This window comes from Zootoca vivipara, chromosome 14 (genome assembly GCF_965207765.1).
Source record: "Zootoca vivipara chromosome 14, rZooViv2.hap1.1, whole genome shotgun sequence".
Classification (NCBI taxonomy): Eukaryota; Metazoa; Chordata; class Lepidosauria; order Squamata; family Lacertidae; genus Zootoca; species Zootoca vivipara.
In genome coordinates this window covers 12,851,076-12,867,941 of record NC_142597.1, presented here as the reverse complement: position 1 = coordinate 12,867,941, position 16,866 = coordinate 12,851,076, and the positions used below count along the sequence as shown (strand labels likewise).

The following is a 16,866-nucleotide window of genomic DNA, read 5'->3' as shown; positions in this document are numbered from 1 at the left end:
TCCCCACTCCAGCTACAGGAGGAAAGATAATAGCCCTATTCATATAGTCTCTCCCCACCCCAATGCATGCAGAATTGCATGAGTGAGAGCAGGAACATTTTGGCTGGCCCTGACTTTCCATTTGGTAAGTCTGTGTGCTGCCCCCTCCTATCGTCATTGAGGAGCCTGCTAAATTCATGGAGCCCCCTAACGTGACTGAGAACCCTAATTTGGGTAGGGAAATTCTGGCAGCCCAAGGGCTGCATTGCCTCACAGCAAACCTCCTGGGGGCCGTCTGCCAAAAGTGAGCAGGGAGGAAGCAAAAAGAGGGTGGGGAACCTTCCTGAGTTCAGCAGGTTTCCTGTGGCAGGTATTTGCCTCCACCCCCCGGAGCGATCCCCGGAGAGGCTTAGGATGGAAGCTGTGCCCCGCCAACTATATGGCTGGCGGGCATGTAGCTTCCTTCCCAAGCCTCTGCGGGAGGAGAGTGATCCCCGCAGAGGCTTAGGCTCTCCTTCTGCGGAGGCTTGGGAGGGAAGCTGCGTATCTGCAGCATTCCCTCCCAAGCCTCTGTGGGGATCGCTCTCCCGCAGCAGCATGGGGGAGAGTTGCACCCCCTGATGGCTGGCAGTGCGCAGCTTCGCTCCCCCCATCCATGGTAATTTGGGGACGCTGGGCGGATATTTGCACCCCAGTGTCGCATCTGCTAAAGATGGCCCTGGTATTGTGTCCAGTTCCGGGTGCCACAATTTATGAAGGATATTGATGAGATGGAATGTGTGCAGAGGAGGGTGATGGGGACATGCTAGAGCTAACTGATATGTTCCCTCGCTCTCCCTCATTTATGTGGGGAGGATTTTGGGGTCAAACCACACGTTGCAACGTAGCCTGCAGCTATGTTCTTCTTACTCAAAAGTAAGCATGCATTGGATGTGGATCAGGACCGCAGCACATGAGGAGGGGAGGTTTAATTCTTCCCACCCTATGACCCCCTCAAACCCCACCTCCTCCATGCACTAATGGGGCAAAGATCCCATTAGTACCAGTTGAAGCTGTTTAATATTGGTAACTGTTTAATGGTGAGGGAAGAGGGAAGAGTTTGGGGGGTTGTGATGGGGGAGATAAGGATCTAGCCTCCTGTGTCTTTACACTTAGAAGTAATGTGCAGTGTGACCCCCTGTAGTGGCTTGGTTTCGATATTTGCCATAGGTTTTTTCAGATGGAGTCTTCGCCGCCTTCATGGTGACAGAGTGGAGTGCAATTGTGCTAGAACGCTAAGGAAATGTTGTTGGGAATTGTGTGAAGATTTTGTGTCTATTGACTAATCACCATTTTGGGAAAGAGGGCAGGAAGAGACCCCCTCCCACATAGGCCAGGGTAACCATTGCCGTACCCCCCCAGAGGCTATTGGACTATAACTTCCACCCAATCCAGCCAGCACAACCAACAGTCAGATATGACGGGAATTGTAGTTCAACAGCCTCTGGAAGGCGCTACATTGGCTGCCCTTACCAGAGACCCTACTAGTGGTCATAACCATGGTGAGTATATCAAGTATGGGGTGTAAGACTATTGAGATCAGGCACCCCCAAACTGTGGGCCCTCCAGATGTTTTGGCCTACAACTCCCATGATCCCTAGCTAACAGGACCAGTGGTTGGGGAAGATGGGAATTATAGTCCAAAACAGCTGGAGGGCCGAAGTTTGGGGATGCCTGATCTAGATCCTAAGATGTGGATAGATTTGGATATGAGCGGCCCGTGTGAAATTTGTTGCTCAGCTGCTGTGCATATTATTAATTACTTGCTCGTTTTTTTCTTAGAGAAGCACCTCCTTCTCTTTCGTGAAGGAGATGGTGTCTGCTGTGACACACAGATAACCTAAAGGCAAAGCATGCCTTCCATTGTTAAAACCCATAGTTAAATCTGCGAAGATTTATTTTATGAAATGGCAGCTCTGTTTGGGGCCAGCTTCCCTCCACCCTCTGCTCCCCGGTTGAGCTTATCTTTGCTTTCTTTGTGGCTCTTGGGAAAAACCGCTTGAGCCTCTGAGGTCAGGTTCATTGACCTCTTCAACCTTCCTGGGGAGTTCACTGGGACAAAGTTTGTGGAGACCCATCTCCACAGTAATGGATTGAAACAGTACCTCCTCTAAGGGACCGCTTGGACATGGAATTGCGACAAAAGGATTGCAACTGGGACGATCGCTTCTGCTTCTCTATCCATAGTAGAAACTAAACATGTTAGGTGCTTGCACCCAGAACTGTGCGGTTGCATGGTTGTTTTAAAATGTAAAACTGATGTGTGCAAAATCTGCATGTTAGCATTTCAAGCCTCAAAGGAACCTCAGAGAGAGACTGTGCTGCAGCATGAAACCACTGCATGGCAATTTGTCAAGAGGTTCATTGCCATTGTGTGGACTGAACTGGGTCAAAGTTTTCTTTTTTAAAAAACAACACACTGCATATGATAATTGGCTTACCAATGCCAGGATGTCTGTGTTAGCAATAATAACTGTTTTGTGAATGGCCACTGTTCATTATGTAATTAGTACTGTTTCTGTACTTTGGTTTTTTGGTTCCCCTTCGACCTCACTGTTTACAATCCTCCTCCCTTAACACACACACACACACTCTCTCTCTTTCTCTGTGTGTGTATGAATGATGCCCTCACCACACCTAGACACACACACCTGTAACTCAGGGTAGCATTTCACGCATCTCATGAATTTTACAATAGTCCCCAAAAGCTTATGCCATTATAATTTTTTTGTCTTTAAGGCTAGCAACGATCAAAAAGACACGAGCGTGTCACTTTCATCCATTAGCTATGTAAGAGATGTAGGAAAGAGAGCATATGCTAAATCAGGTAGTAGCAGACTTTTAAGTTCTGCTCTGTCTAAGGTGCTGAAAAAAGTCTCTGGGCAGCTTCCAGAGGCTTCAGCAGATGATTAAAAGGATTAATTCTGTCCGACACTTTACCTTCTGAGTTTATATAGCTGCCTAGAGCACAATTTGTCTTACCAGGGGCCTCTTCTGCTGAGAATCATTTATATGCGTAGACAACCCCAGGGAGGTGCTAGGACTCATCACAGCAACGTTGAAATTAAGATCGGTCCCTTGCTTGGAAGTAGAAATTTTGCACGAATTCCACCATGCACGCTTGATACAATCCAGTAATATGTGGAGAAAATTCAAGTGACCATATTGGAGAGGAGGGCCACAGGAATAGATCTTTCCCAGATAGCCAGGGGCTTTTAACATCTCCTCTTTAAATGTTAGCACAACTCAGGTGCAGATACCTAAGTAAAAAACAACCTTGCACATATTTCATCAGGGCAAAACATGGGAAGAACTATGAAAGGGAGGTCATAGAATCCCAGTTAGAGGGGGCCCTGTTGTCCGTCTTGCCCAAGTTCCTGCTTGATTGAAATAATAATAATCAAGAGTTAGAGAAACCTCAATGGATGGTTGTCCAACCTCTGCTTAAATCAAAGGTGGGAAACTCTTTATAGCTTGAGGGCAACATTCCTTTCTGGGCAAGTGTCTGGAGTCCACATTCTAGTGGTGGTCGGGGCCAGAGGCAAAAGTGGCTGCAGCCTCTCAATTTCATGGGTTTTAAAGGGTCAAGTTGTTGCTGAGGTGCTTGGGTGTGGCTGGCATTCTGTACATGCCCTGGAACTATGTGGCTCCTTGAGCTTTGCTGCACAGGTGCCTCTGTAACTCGTGCATCTTCCTAGCAGTCACAAGGGAGGAGACAGCCCTTGACAGAGAAGGGCGGCTGTTGTTGAAAGGAGATTGCTCGTTCTCTTGGGATCTAGAGGTGCGAGACCCTCTGGATGTATGCTAATGTCTAATTATGCACTTGATCGTTTGCCAACTGCTAACACAAGCACACACCTCTATTCAGCCATTAATTAGCCCTGATGAGGTGGAAGCTTTCTTCTGACTGTCAGTACACTGCCAGTGACCTAATCAGTGGCCATTTGCATCCCCCCCCCCCCGCTCCCCACGTGGGATATTCCTGTCGCCTTTGTTCCAAATATGGTGCGGGCTCGAAACGCTCCATTTTGATTGGTTCACAACACTCGCCTATGCTTCTGAAGACCAGCCTTCCTAACCTGTGTGACCATGTAGCCTCCTAAAAAACAAACCCCTCTCTACTCATTGACATCAGCCTCATCAACATCTATTCTACCTGCCCCTCACTGTGAGGCCCGAAGGCAGGTCACAGCAATTTAAAATTCAATCCTTTTAAAAATTTTAAATCACTCACAGGGATAACATAAACATAGGAAATGAAGATACAAAATACATATCATTATAAAGAAGGAAACCTTTATACTTGGTACCTAAAGATATGGGGACAGTATTCCACAAACTATACAGTGAAGATGTCAGAAGCATCTCAGGAGATGGCAAATTTCATAACCTGGCAGCTGCTACAGAGGATGCCATCTCCTAGGCCACCACTCCAAACTTTTGAGGGTGACAAGAGGGTCCCTCTCTACTGATCTTAACACCCAAGAGGATCTGTAGCAACATAGACGCCCTTTCAGATATTTACCTTTTAAATCTCCGTCCACTGGTGAACAGCAGGTACAGTCTCACCTTTTTGCTTCAGGTGTTACCTTTATTTGGGCAACAGGGTCTTCAATCTCTCGATCTCACATCACTCTCTAATGCCCAGGCTATTGCATGCTGCTTCTTTCTTTTTGAGCTGTATGGGACCTTCGATGGTGGCAAATGTTCACTTTTGACGGTAGTTTTTCCATTATGTGGTGGGATGAGTTTGAGCGATAATAGCCTTGGGCACTGTAACTATCAATGACTCTGGAATATGAATTGGCTTTGGCCATTCACTGCCCTTCCTTTTCCATTGCAATAGCCCAGTTCAGATGTCCAGCCAAAATTGTGGCAGAGCATATCTCAGACTCGTGCGCTCCCTACTCACTTCTGAATTTGTGGCCATCATAGCTTGCTGTTGCATCTGGATACTGTTAGCAGAAACCAACGTTGTTTTCCAAATCAGAATGGGAAACAAGGGCTTGCTTTGGTTCCAAATGCCAGATTTGGAGGCAAACTCCGGTTTGCAACAAATATATTTATTTAATTCAGGTTAACAAGAAGCAATGGTTGGTGCAGACCAGGTATGTGAGGGTATGAGTAGAGCTGGTGGAGGGTGGACCTTGGAGAAAACACATACCTGTAATGTAAATCATGGTTTGGCATTGATGTCTGAACTGTGCCTGGTCTTGTTTTTTTAGTTCTGCAACAGTCTCTTTTGGGCTGCTCTCTATAACCATTTCTCTCTTTTTGCACCTCAGGCTCTCGACCTCGCCTTGAAGATTCATCTCCGCGGATAGTAGAGCATCCCTCCGACCTCATTGTGTCCAAGGGGGAGCCAGCAACATTGAACTGCAAAGCGGAAGGACGTCCCACCCCCATCATTGAGTGGTACAAGGATGGGGAGCGGGTGGAGACGGACAAGGAAGACCCTCGATCCCATCGCATGTTGCTGCCCAGCGGCTCTCTTTTCTTTCTGCGTATTGTGCATGGACGAAGGAGCAAACCGGATGAGGGAGTGTATGTCTGTGTAGCCAGGAACTACCTGGGCGAGGCGGTCAGCAGGAACGCATCTCTGGAGGTAGCCAGTAAGTAGAATACTGAACAAGTGAGACAGAACTTTGGCTTGTCTTAAGTGATACGCCGCAAGCAATGCAATGCTCATCAGCTCCCATAAATGATGGGCAACTGTGTGGCCTGAACTGCGGTTCATGATATTGGAATTAAGTGTCGTTTGAGTGTAGTCCCGATTCTGCAAACAGTCACTTCGCCATGTGCAGTTGAATTTGCAATTATATAGAACATCTGGCAAGAGATGTGAGCAGCTGCCCTGGAGATGTACCCTTAAGTACTTTCTGCCAATCTATAATTTGTTCTCTTCCCCTGCCCCAGTTTCCTCCAAACTCCCAGCCACATCCAAACCATGTTGATTAAAAATTAAATGCCCAAACTGAAAGGAAATGGAAATGTTTCTCTAATCTCATCCATTGACAGGGGTTGGGTGTTGCTGTTTGTCAAACAAAATGAGTTAAGCAAATGGCTGGAGGGAGGAGCAATGAGGGCGCCTTCAAATTCCTGCTACCTGATCATTTCACCTAGGGCAGAATACGTTCCGCATCGCACAGTGTTGCCCATGTGTCTGCGTGTTGCCCATGAATTAACTGATAGTGTTTCAGATAGATTTGCAGGTCTCCTTATGTTTCTCCTCGCCCTCCCTTTAAATGCAGCAAAGGGCTTAGGGTGCCAAAAAGAGTTTTGATTGGGAATGTTGCATATAGTCTTTTGCCTTCTGATTTGAAGGGATTGGGGCTCTAAATTTCTTATGGGGCGTGCAGACCATATCAGCTATTATATAGCCAATAACAGGGCCATATGCATAATCTGTTACTGCTGGTGATTACTGAAAATTGTAGAATTCTCTTGGTGGGGAATAGACATGTCTTAGTAGTAAAGCATGGAATCTTCTGGTAGGGAAAGACCCCTATTTTGAAACTGACTCCTCCAGTTAATGTAGAACAGAGGTGGGGAACCTGTGGTCCTCCAGATAGTGTTGGAGTCCAACTCTAATTCGCTCTAGCTAGTATAGCCAATGGAGGGGGTTGATGGGAGTTGTAGTCCAACAAAATCTGGGGGGGCCACAGGTTCCCCACCCTTGCTGTGTAGACAATAGTGAGTCAGGTGAACCAGAGGTATAAAGGGAGTAATCTGGTACAAATACCAGGATAAAGGTGAGCAGGGAGACTTGGAATGCATGTAGGATGTATTTCTGAAAAGTTTGCTTGTTCATTGGTACAGTATTGGAAATATTTCAGGAAAAAGAGCATGCCTGTTTTCTTTGCTGGGTTGTCAAGCATCTGAGTGAAGGAATCTTACCTATTTCTAGGTTTTTAATCCCCCTCCTCCCAATTTTGCTCGGGTCACTTTCCAACACCTATAAGACATGTGCAAACACTCTGTTGATAAGTCCATTTTGTTCTGGTTATAAACTCTTTCTAGCAACTAGCCCAGCTGCATTCTTGGCAGGCTTCTCTAGTTGTGCCTTTCATGGAGCAAAGGTCCCTGAGAAGCAAACAGCCGTGTGGATTGTGGGCACGGAAGATATCCAGGTTCATTATTTATCTGCCCTGACCTCAAAACCAATCTCCTGCTCGGCTTTCCAAGGCACTCTCCACCCATTGTCTTCCGTAATGGTTTTATGGAGACAAAGATCTACAAACAAACAGTGCGGAAAAGCATTCAGGCCTGCCGAAAGTGACACAAGATGAATGATGGCCTTGCTTGAGACAAGGCCAAACACCAGCAGCAGGGGAAATGAAATGCCATTTCGGTTAAACCCTTGGAGTCGCTAACATGTTCAGGCACCTCCCAAGCTGAACTTAACATTAGTTGATCTCCAAAACTGGTAAGGGGGGGACCTTTGACCACTAGCCCTCTGTGATTTGTGGCTATTGGCTGGATTGATAACAGGTTATGGTTGAAATAAAGCTATCAAAGGAGGGTGCTGCAGCCAGGGTAATTGGTCAAAATGCAGACATCAAAGGGAACTCTATAAAATAGCTCCCTGTGAAGCTGATGTGCTGGAAGTGGGTGTGTATATGGAGGGGGATAGAATAGACAATTATTCCAGAGGCCAGCAAAGATTCTAAGGACAGGGACAGCAGGTATGATGGGGCAAAGCCCAGTCCCCCCCCTCCACACTTGCCATGAGCATATGGATAGGGTTTTAGACAGAGATAGTGTGCTGTTTCATGTATAATGCCAGGCATCAGGTTCTCCCTCTCCATCTTCCTCTGTCCACTGGGTTTCCAGTTCTGGCTTGCAGGAAAACTGTGGTTTGCACAAAACATAGTTGCTCCAGTTTGGATTAATGGCTGAATACGTTTCTACAGTAAACTGGAGTGTGAAGGGGTAAAGGGAGGGGGAAGGCCTGTGAGTCCATAGTGGAAAATCACAGTTTCACATCTCATATCAACTGGGTCTGCGTTTCTGCTGAAACTCTGCTGCCCAGGCGCACAAGGCAAAACTGAGTTACCATCAGCTTTGCTGTGCAGTGGTACCTGCTACTGCTTTGCCCATAAGCTTATCTGCCCTTGTTTTAGTCCACTTGGTGTAGCTATTGAAGTGGGCTGAGATTGCTTACAGAAGTTCATGCCAGAAAACTGAGAGAGCGTCGCCTTAAATGGCAATAGTTCTTGATTTTGCATGCAAGGAGTAATCCTGCTGTTCTGGAGAAGCCATAAGACAACGCTGTGTGTAGATTTCTTCCAAATATTTAGAATTACTGTATGTACTCGTCTTTGCTCTTCTGTCTGTCTGTCTGTCTCTCTTTCTCCAACACAAACCTCTAGACTGAGGTTTGGCTCCTTACACACATGGTAGCAAGAGATCATTCACCAGTAATATTCAGCTTAGCCTGCCAAGTAGGCTTTTTAGGATGGAAGGAGGGGGAAAACCACTCTTAGGCAAAGAGCTAGTATAGTTCAAAACAGCATCCTTCATTGTGCCTGGGAGTGACCTGTGATAGGAAACAACAAATGCTAGTTAATCTGATCTGTCATTCCCTTGAACACATAGCTTGGGGAGCAACTCATTCAATACTGAAAGCCACATTGGGAATATATAGGAAACTATTTGTTCGCATGCTTTAATGTGTAACACTTTTCATAAAATTTGCAATTGCTTTGATAGGCAGTTTGGCAAGAGCTAAGCATGCTATATTATTGTTGTTGTTTATTGTTACTATTACACATGCCAGTGGTGGCAGCCTTTAAACAGTTTTGAAGATGGCATTTAGCTAATTGAGAAATTGGTTTACACACTTAAGGGTTCAGCCAGCATATGTGCTGATCTGTCTTATTTGTCTGAATGTTGGTATAATTCTGGCAGGAGTTACTCTCTGTTTACTGGCAATGCAAGCTGATTTAACTCTCCAGTGGCAGCCGTTTCCACTCCGAAGACACGTAACAAAAATGATCAGTAGAAAAAACCAACAACACCAATAGTTTGCCTTGTAGTGCCCTTGTTTTTCAGCCAGCAACATCACATGATTTACATTTTGTTTGGTAATTTAACATATTTTTGGCCCACTTTTCCATTTTGAAAAGCGTGCAAGGTTGAAAGGAAAGCAGTTGAAAGCAAAACACAATATGAAAAACCACCGCAAACACTTTAAGGAATTTCAGTACCAGTAACTATAAAATAAAATATAGAAACAAGATGGCACATAAAACAACACAGGTTAACCTGTCAAATTAAACACCTGTTGGAATGAAAACATCTTCAGGAGGAGACAAAAATAGATAAAAGAGGAGGCCAGATGGATCTCCCAGGGTTGGGAGTTTCATAGTCTGGATGCAGCCATGGAGACTGCCATGTCCTCACAAAATGTAACCTGGATAGAAATGGGGTGTGCAAAAGAGCGTCCATAACTGAAGGGGCCCTTTAGATATCCTAAAATGTTTAGGGTAATAACCAACACCTTGAACTGGGTCTGCAAACAAATTGGTAGCCAATGTAGCTGGAAGCTGCAAGTTTAAATAATTCCTGGAGAGCTTCTTTCATTTTTCTAGCATAGCCACAAGTTGAACTCATGATTCTCCTATGCTATCTCTGGGATTAGAGGCAGTTGTTGTTGTTGTTGTTGGCGGCGGGATCCATCTGTCTCAAGCGATAATGGAGTGTGCCTCTGGGGGTGAAGTCAAACTGCTGCAGGGTGCAAACCAGGGCAGTGTGTATGGAGGTCCTGGGCTGCCCAGGTGCCAAGACCCCCCCCCCTCGGCCTCACTGATGTGGTCCAACGGAAAGCAGAGCAATACATTTGGCACCAGCTTGGCTGCTTAAGTTGCCAGAAGGAGGCGTACAAGGCACCATCCAACTGTTTTTGAGACTCCACTCCAGATTTGTGTGGCTTTGTGAATACCAATGGCTGGGGAATGAGAGCGGGAGCGGAGTATGGTGCTCATGTCCTGCTTGTGGGCTTTCCTGCAAGCATCTTGTTGGCTTCTTTGGGAAGCAGAATGCTGGTCTCCATGGGCCTTTGGTCTGATCCAACAGGGCTCACTTTTCTTACATAAAGAATTCCATAAGTTTACAGATCGTAAGAGCATATCAATTTCCTTCTTGGATCTGACCATAACTTCCATCTAGTGGCTTCCTGCACTGACATCCATTTGGCTTCCAGGTCCAACTGAAGATGCTGATCATAGCCTTTAAGACCCTAACTGGCCTGAGCTCTACATACTTTTAAGTGTGCCTTCCCATGCCCAGTGATCCACCATGGAGGCTCTGTTCCAAGTGCCTTACTTTTGGGTCTATAGTAGTTGGTAAACCTAAGCTATACCACTTCAGCCTTGGAAGGGGAAGAGAATGAAAGCCTTTGATGGCTTGCATTTCCCCCTGGAATGCCTTATATGGGGGCATATTGTTAAGCCAACATATCCTGCTCAAGCAGGTGGCCCTTTGGTGCCATAGAGATTCCCTATCTTTTAGCGTTGTCTTAGCCGTTTCTTTTAATGAAAGGCTCTGAAGCATCACGTCGTGTGCGCATGAGAGATTTAAAGGATGTGAGGTCAAAGATTAGCTCCCAGCAGGGAAAAAGAACCTTTAAATGGGGAAAGGAAGAAGGGGTTGAGCGAGCAGCATCTTTCGGGTGGAGCTGAGGGACTTGAGCAGAACTGCCTTTTGTGAGGTGATTTTCTGGCACCGGTGAAAAGGCTGATATACCCTCCTGCGCATCCTTTTGTACGGTTCAAAAAAAGGCAAAGGGAGCAGCTCAGCTTGTAGCAATTAGTGAGCAGCCTGACCTTCCCTGAACGTCCATCCCATGGCCCAAATGGATTTTCTGTTGCCTTCCCATTAAATGACGGATGAGGCCTCAGGTAAATGGTTGAAACATCCTCCATCAGAAGAGCGATGGGGAAGGTGGGGGTTGGAAGGGCTTGTCTAGTGGACTGCAGATAACATCTCATAATGAGTGTGAGGAATAGAATGAGGCCATTTTCAGGGGAATTTGCCAAATGGTCCTGCTGGCATGATCCAGAGGCTAATGCCTAACCGAAATGCCGTAAGTGGCTGTTACACGATGTATCATGGGTATTTTTAGACCTAGGGGAAGTGGAGATACATAACTGGACTTGTTGCAGCTACCTTATCTAAAAAGCAGGACTTTTACAGAGAGACATTAGTTCCATTTTGCTGGAGTGGCTTCCAGTTAGGATCCCTACACCGCCATTTATTGGATAAAGGTTCTGAAAGTCATATTGGCAATGAAATGCTGAAGACCGGTCCAACTCCACTGTGATGGATTCTTTCAGTGGAAAGCTGGACCAGAGATGCTTGAGGATTTTGGGTTTTGTGAATTCATCTATGAGACGACTTGCTGTGCACCCGTTGGGTGAATGGGCAGACTGGAACTTCCCTTTCCAATGCACTTCACACTTTTCTGAATGTTCCTTAGCTAGTTATCACATTTATGGATCACTTCCCAAGTCCTGAAGTAATTTACAAGAATAAAATTAAGCAATGAAAATAAACTTATGTTTTTTAAAATAATTGCTGCCCAAATGGTATCAAAGTTGGTGCCAGGTGGTCCTCCCTGGGAAAAAGCATTTCATAAATGGGGGCTATTACTTAATATGCTGCTCTCTGCAGTTTAAACACATGCAAAGATGTACATACTTAAAGGGGGAGCACATTTTAATTCTGAATAGGCCGAAATCCTCCACACACACTTACAGAACCAATTGTTCTTATACAAAGGTGATGGTGAGATATTTCGGGTGGAAGTGGATGAGTTTTCTTTTTCTAATACAGTCATACCTCAGTTTAAGTACGCTTTGGTTTGAGTACTTTCAGTTTAAGTACTCCGCGGACCCATCTGGAACGGATTAATCCACTTTCCATTATTTTCAATGGGAAAGTTCGCTTCAGGTTTAGTACGGACTTCCAGAACCAATTACACTCATACTTCGGGTTAAGTATGCTTCAGGTTGAGTACTCCGCGGACCTGTCTGGAACGGATTAATCCACTTTCCTTTACTTTCAATGGGAAAGTTGGCTTCAGTTTAAGTACTCCGCGGACTGTCTGGAACGGATTGATCCACTTTCCATTACTTTCAGTGGGAAAGTTCGCTTCAGGTTAAGTACGCTTCAGGTTAAGTACAGACTTCTGAAACCAATTGTGTACTTAAACCGAGGTACCACTGTACTGTAAATACATAAACAACATCCACACAGTCCCATAAGTCAGTGTTCTTCAACCACAGGTCCACATACGGGTGTTGTTGTTTTGCACTACAGCTCCCATCATCCTCAGCCAGCTTAGTCAGGGGTCATGGGGTTGATGGGAATTGTAGTCCAGCAAGTATCTGTGGACCCAAGGTTGAAGGATACTGCTAGAAGTTATCTTTCCATCCTGCCCAATGGAAGATTCTGCACAGTTTGAGAAAACTGTGCATGACTGCATCGAAAGGAAGGGAAGGGATGGGGTGGGGAATGAGGAAATGCTTTTTGTAACAACCACCAAGCCTTTCTGAAGGTGATTGTCTTCTGTGTCAGCTTTTCAGAAGCGTTGCTGGTTTTTCCTCAGCGCATACATGGTGAAGCAGGTTCCAGAACAGTAGTCAAGGGAGACTTCTGGAATAAGAGGCAGGGCCCTAGTCTAAGCTGCAAAACACACTGGGCTCTACACTCCCGTCTCCATCGCTGGCACTGTCCCGCTCCCCACATCCCAGGGAAACAAAAGCTTTCCTAGATGAGGCCGGGGCCGAGACCCCATCTCTCTCTCTCCCTCTCTCTCTGAGGTGTTTTGGAGGCAGAAATGTGTCTGATGCACTGACAACGGGCTGACAGCTCCGTTGAGAGCCGGGCCGCAGCATGGGCAGTGTCTCGGAACACTTGCCAGCCATCTCTAAACTGGAATTATTTATTGATTTTTGTGTCACTTCTCAGTCCATTACCCAGACAGGATGCATTTGTGTAATTTGGGAAAGGGGGCAGCTGCTGGGTAAACAATCCAGGAACATATTTCTTGCCGGGCTCCTGGACGTCCCAACTATCCGCATGGGCTTACGCCAAGAGCGGAAACTAGGGGTGGGATGGGGGGGGGAAGGACTACAGACCTCACCAAACATGCCTGCCCTTGGGGGTGAGGGCTGCTCTTCTTTGCCGTGATGCAAAGAAAAAATTAACTTTCCATCCCACACTAGGAGATGTTACGTGCTACCAGCAGACAACTCTGGGGGGCTCCTTCTTGCTCAGGGAGCTGTGACCCGCATTGGCAAAACAGCATTTGCAAGCCCCGGATTTGCCAGATAGTTTTAGCTTTCAATGGGTCTCATAGTTTGGAATGTGGGTTGCGGGGAGCCACCTGAAAAGCGCAAGAAATAAACAAATCACTCCGGTAATCATGTTGCCTCTCTCTTTCCTCCTCCCTCCCTCCTTCCATTTTCAACATTACATTTTGGGCAAGAATGGCTGTCTGGCGGGGATGTTTATCCGAGGCTTGTAATCAGCCCGGCCTCCTTGCTTACAAGCCTTTTTTCCCTTCCATTTTGGACAGTGATGGGTTATTTCCTCCCTTTTTCCTCTAACCAGGGACCTCCTAGTGATAAAGTGCACCCATTCCAGGGGGAGGTCGTGTGATTAAGTCATTAGTGGTGTAAACCCCCCCCCCATTGGGGAGGGGGATCCTGAGCCACACAGAGAAGAGAAAGGGAGGTTATATCCAGGTTCGAGCTATTCAAAGCTAGGGCATGAGTGATATCTAAGAGGGGGAAATTAAGTCATTTCCTAAGTAATGGGAGTCCTTTCGGGTGACGCTTTTCAGCTTTTTCCTTGATTGTACTGGGAATTTACTTGGATAAATCATGGTGTGTTTTTCTTTTAATTTTGCCACTGTGAAAAAGGTTCAGCTGGGTTTGAGCTGGGAGTGCTCATGAGGATGAAAAGCCGGCGGGGGTGGGGGGTGGGGACGGGACTTCCTTTTGTAGCTGAAATGACCACCATTGTTTTTCTTGGAGTCGGGTGGTTGGGCGGGGGGGGGGGAAGAGAAGGAATGATCTTTTGTGTCTAATTTTGTAATTTCCTTGCAGTGGTGATGGCTTCTCCTGGGCTTTAAGGCATCCTTTTTATATGGTCTTGCACATTCACGATTTCTGGGGAAACGCATCGCCCTTGCCTCCAATGAATATGTTTTTCTTCTGAAAAGACAGGCTTCTGCGGAGACGCATTCTTTATTTTTGGAATTCATCGTTTCACATTTCAACAAGCATCTTTAATTTATGCAGCAAGATGCGATGAGGCTCGCTATCTTACATGGCTTTGAAAGGGCATTAAACAAATGGAGGATAAGTGCTTGGCAATGGTTCCTACCGTAGCCCTGATGGCAATTTGCAACCTCCCGGTTCAGGGGCAGTATAGAATCTTTGGACCTCCTGAGGGACACACGCTAACATACACACACATCCCTCCATTCAGGGAAATGAGAGGCATTGTCACAGTTCAGTGACACATCCAGCTACCAAAAAAGCACTCGAGGAGGATGCAGAGCAGTGCCATTGAGGGGTGTGGCCTGGGGATAGTGGGTGTGGCCTGGGAAGACTCCCAAGGGCCAGGTGGAATGGTCTAGGGGGCTACAGTTGGGCCTTGGGAATGGATAGACTATTGGTCTAATCCATCAGGGCTGTTCTTATGTTCTGCTCATGTTAGTAAATTAGCACTAGGTCAAATGCCCTTCAGTATGTTGTTGTTGTTGTTTGTTGTTGTTTAGTCGTTTAGTCGTGTCCGACTCTTCGTGACCCCATGGACCATAGCACGCCAGGCACTCCTGTCTTGCACTGCCTCCCGCAATTTGGTCAAACTCATGTTCGTAGCTTCGAGAACACTGTCCAACCATCTCGTCCTCTGTCGTCCCCTTCTCCTAGTGCCCTCCATCTTTCCCAACATCAGGGTCTTTTCCAAGGATTCTTCTCTTCTCATGAGGTGGCCAAAGTATTGGAGCCTCAGCTTCACGATCTGTCCTTCCAGGGAGCACTCAGGGCTGATTTCCTTAAGAATGGATAGGTTTGATCTTCTTGCAGTCCATGGGACTCTCAAGAGTCTCCTCCAGCACCACAATTCAAAAGCATCAATTCTTCGGCGATCAGCCTTCAGTATTCTTATATGTGATTGGTGGGAATGGGACAGGATATCATAGGCATGTTTGATTCATTGACTGTATGTATGCTCCCAGCATGTTAAAAGAAAAGACTCAGCACAGAACTGGTGTTGCATAGTGGGTAGATGCATTTATCTGTTGCATTTTATATCCCACCCTCAAATTGCCGTACATGGTCTGTCCGTCCGTCCCAACTTCTTAATTAATTCCCCCAATAATCTACTGAGGTAGGCTAGACTGAGAGGCAGTGACTGGCCCAAGGTCACCAGTGAGTTTCATGGTCAAGTGAGGATTTGAACCCTGGTCTCCTACTCCGACAGATCGTGAAGCTGAGGCTCCAATACTTTGGCCACCTCATGAGAAGAGAAGACTCCCTGGAAAAGACCCTGATGTTGGGAAAGAGTGAGGGCACTAGGAGAAGGGGATGACAGAGAACGAGATGGTTGGACAGTGTTCTCGAAGCTACCAACATGAGTTTGACCAAACTGTGGGAGGCAGTGGGAGACAGGAGTGCCTGGCATGCTCTGGTCCATGGGGTCACGAAGAGTCGGACACGACTAACGACTAAACAACAACAACTCCTAGTCTGACACTCTTAATTACTTCACCACAGTGGCTCTCAGAGTACACTCCTGGGCAATTATGCAACAGTCTGCGGTATCTCATGCCCATGTTCCATTAGTGCAAGGAATTGCACTTGTGCAACTGAGCTTCCAACCGTTTCCTATCCCTGTGTGTGCCCCAGACCATCCCCAGATCTGCTCTGGAGGGCTGGTGGAACCCTAGAACAGATTTAGGGGGCACACAGAGGAGGTGGGAGGCCCTGTTCTGCAAGTGGAAATCCATTCACTGATGGGACGCATTATTCAGCACTACTTTGGATACAATCCTTATATTTTGGTGTGAAAGAAAAGTGGGTTTGTTGGGCCCTTTCTGGATTGATACCTGCATTCCACCTTGGTTCTTTGCTCTGTTTCATTATGTGAAAAAGCAATCCATTTAATTTTTTATTGAGAGCTGCAGACCAGCAAGACCTGGGTTTCCACTGGTCTCTCACACTCAGACTAGATAATCACAGTGGCGCGATTTGAATGTCTCCTGCCATGTTTGCTTTTCCTGCCAGTACCACCTTGCTGTATTCGGAAGTTGCTGCTAAAGGCAATGTTGACTGTCCTTGGCTTGTATTTTATGAGATGGAGGGCGAGGCAGGCAGAGTGATGACCTTGTTTTGAGAATACAATTGGAGGGCAACTTCTCTCTCCCCCGCCCCGTATTTCTTTCTCTCTTTTTTACCATGCCACTATGAGATTTCAGGCTAGCAATTGGCAGAGCTCTGGAGCAGAACAGTTTGTTAGATTTATGAGCCCAAATAGTGCTAACAGCTCGCAGGATGTGTATAGCTCAGCTTGTTGTTGAATCCCCTATGATTCTTACGAGGGACACACTCCAGCCAAAGTTAAAGCACAAAGTTAAAGAGGACAATCCTACTCAGAAGCAAGTGCAAATTGAGTTCAGTGGTGGTTGCTCCCAACTAATAGGATTGCAATATTAATTCCATTTCTGCCAGGCAGATTTTTAAAATATTCTGTTGAAATCATTGAGACTTTGACTGGATCAGGGATGGGGAACCTCTGGACCTCTTGATGTTGTTGGGCTCTGGTTGGGTCAGG

General features: G+C 46.3%; 1 protein-coding gene across 11 annotated transcripts in view; it reads left to right on the top strand.

The window, feature by feature from the left end:
• Positions 1 to 16,866, top strand: part of ROBO3 (roundabout guidance receptor 3) — a 311,710-nt gene that overhangs the window by 156,528 nt on the left and 138,316 nt on the right. For 10 of the 11 annotated variants that reach the window (XM_088657615.1, XM_088657614.1, XM_088657613.1 and 7 more), the window contains exon 2: positions 5,304 to 5,630. In XM_088657615.1, coding sequence (XP_088513741.1) covers positions 5,304 to 5,630 — 327 coding nt within the window. Of the gene's footprint in view, positions 1 to 5,303; positions 5,631 to 16,866 lie in introns of those variants that run through there. The other variant, XM_060268626.2, reaches the window with a different exon arrangement.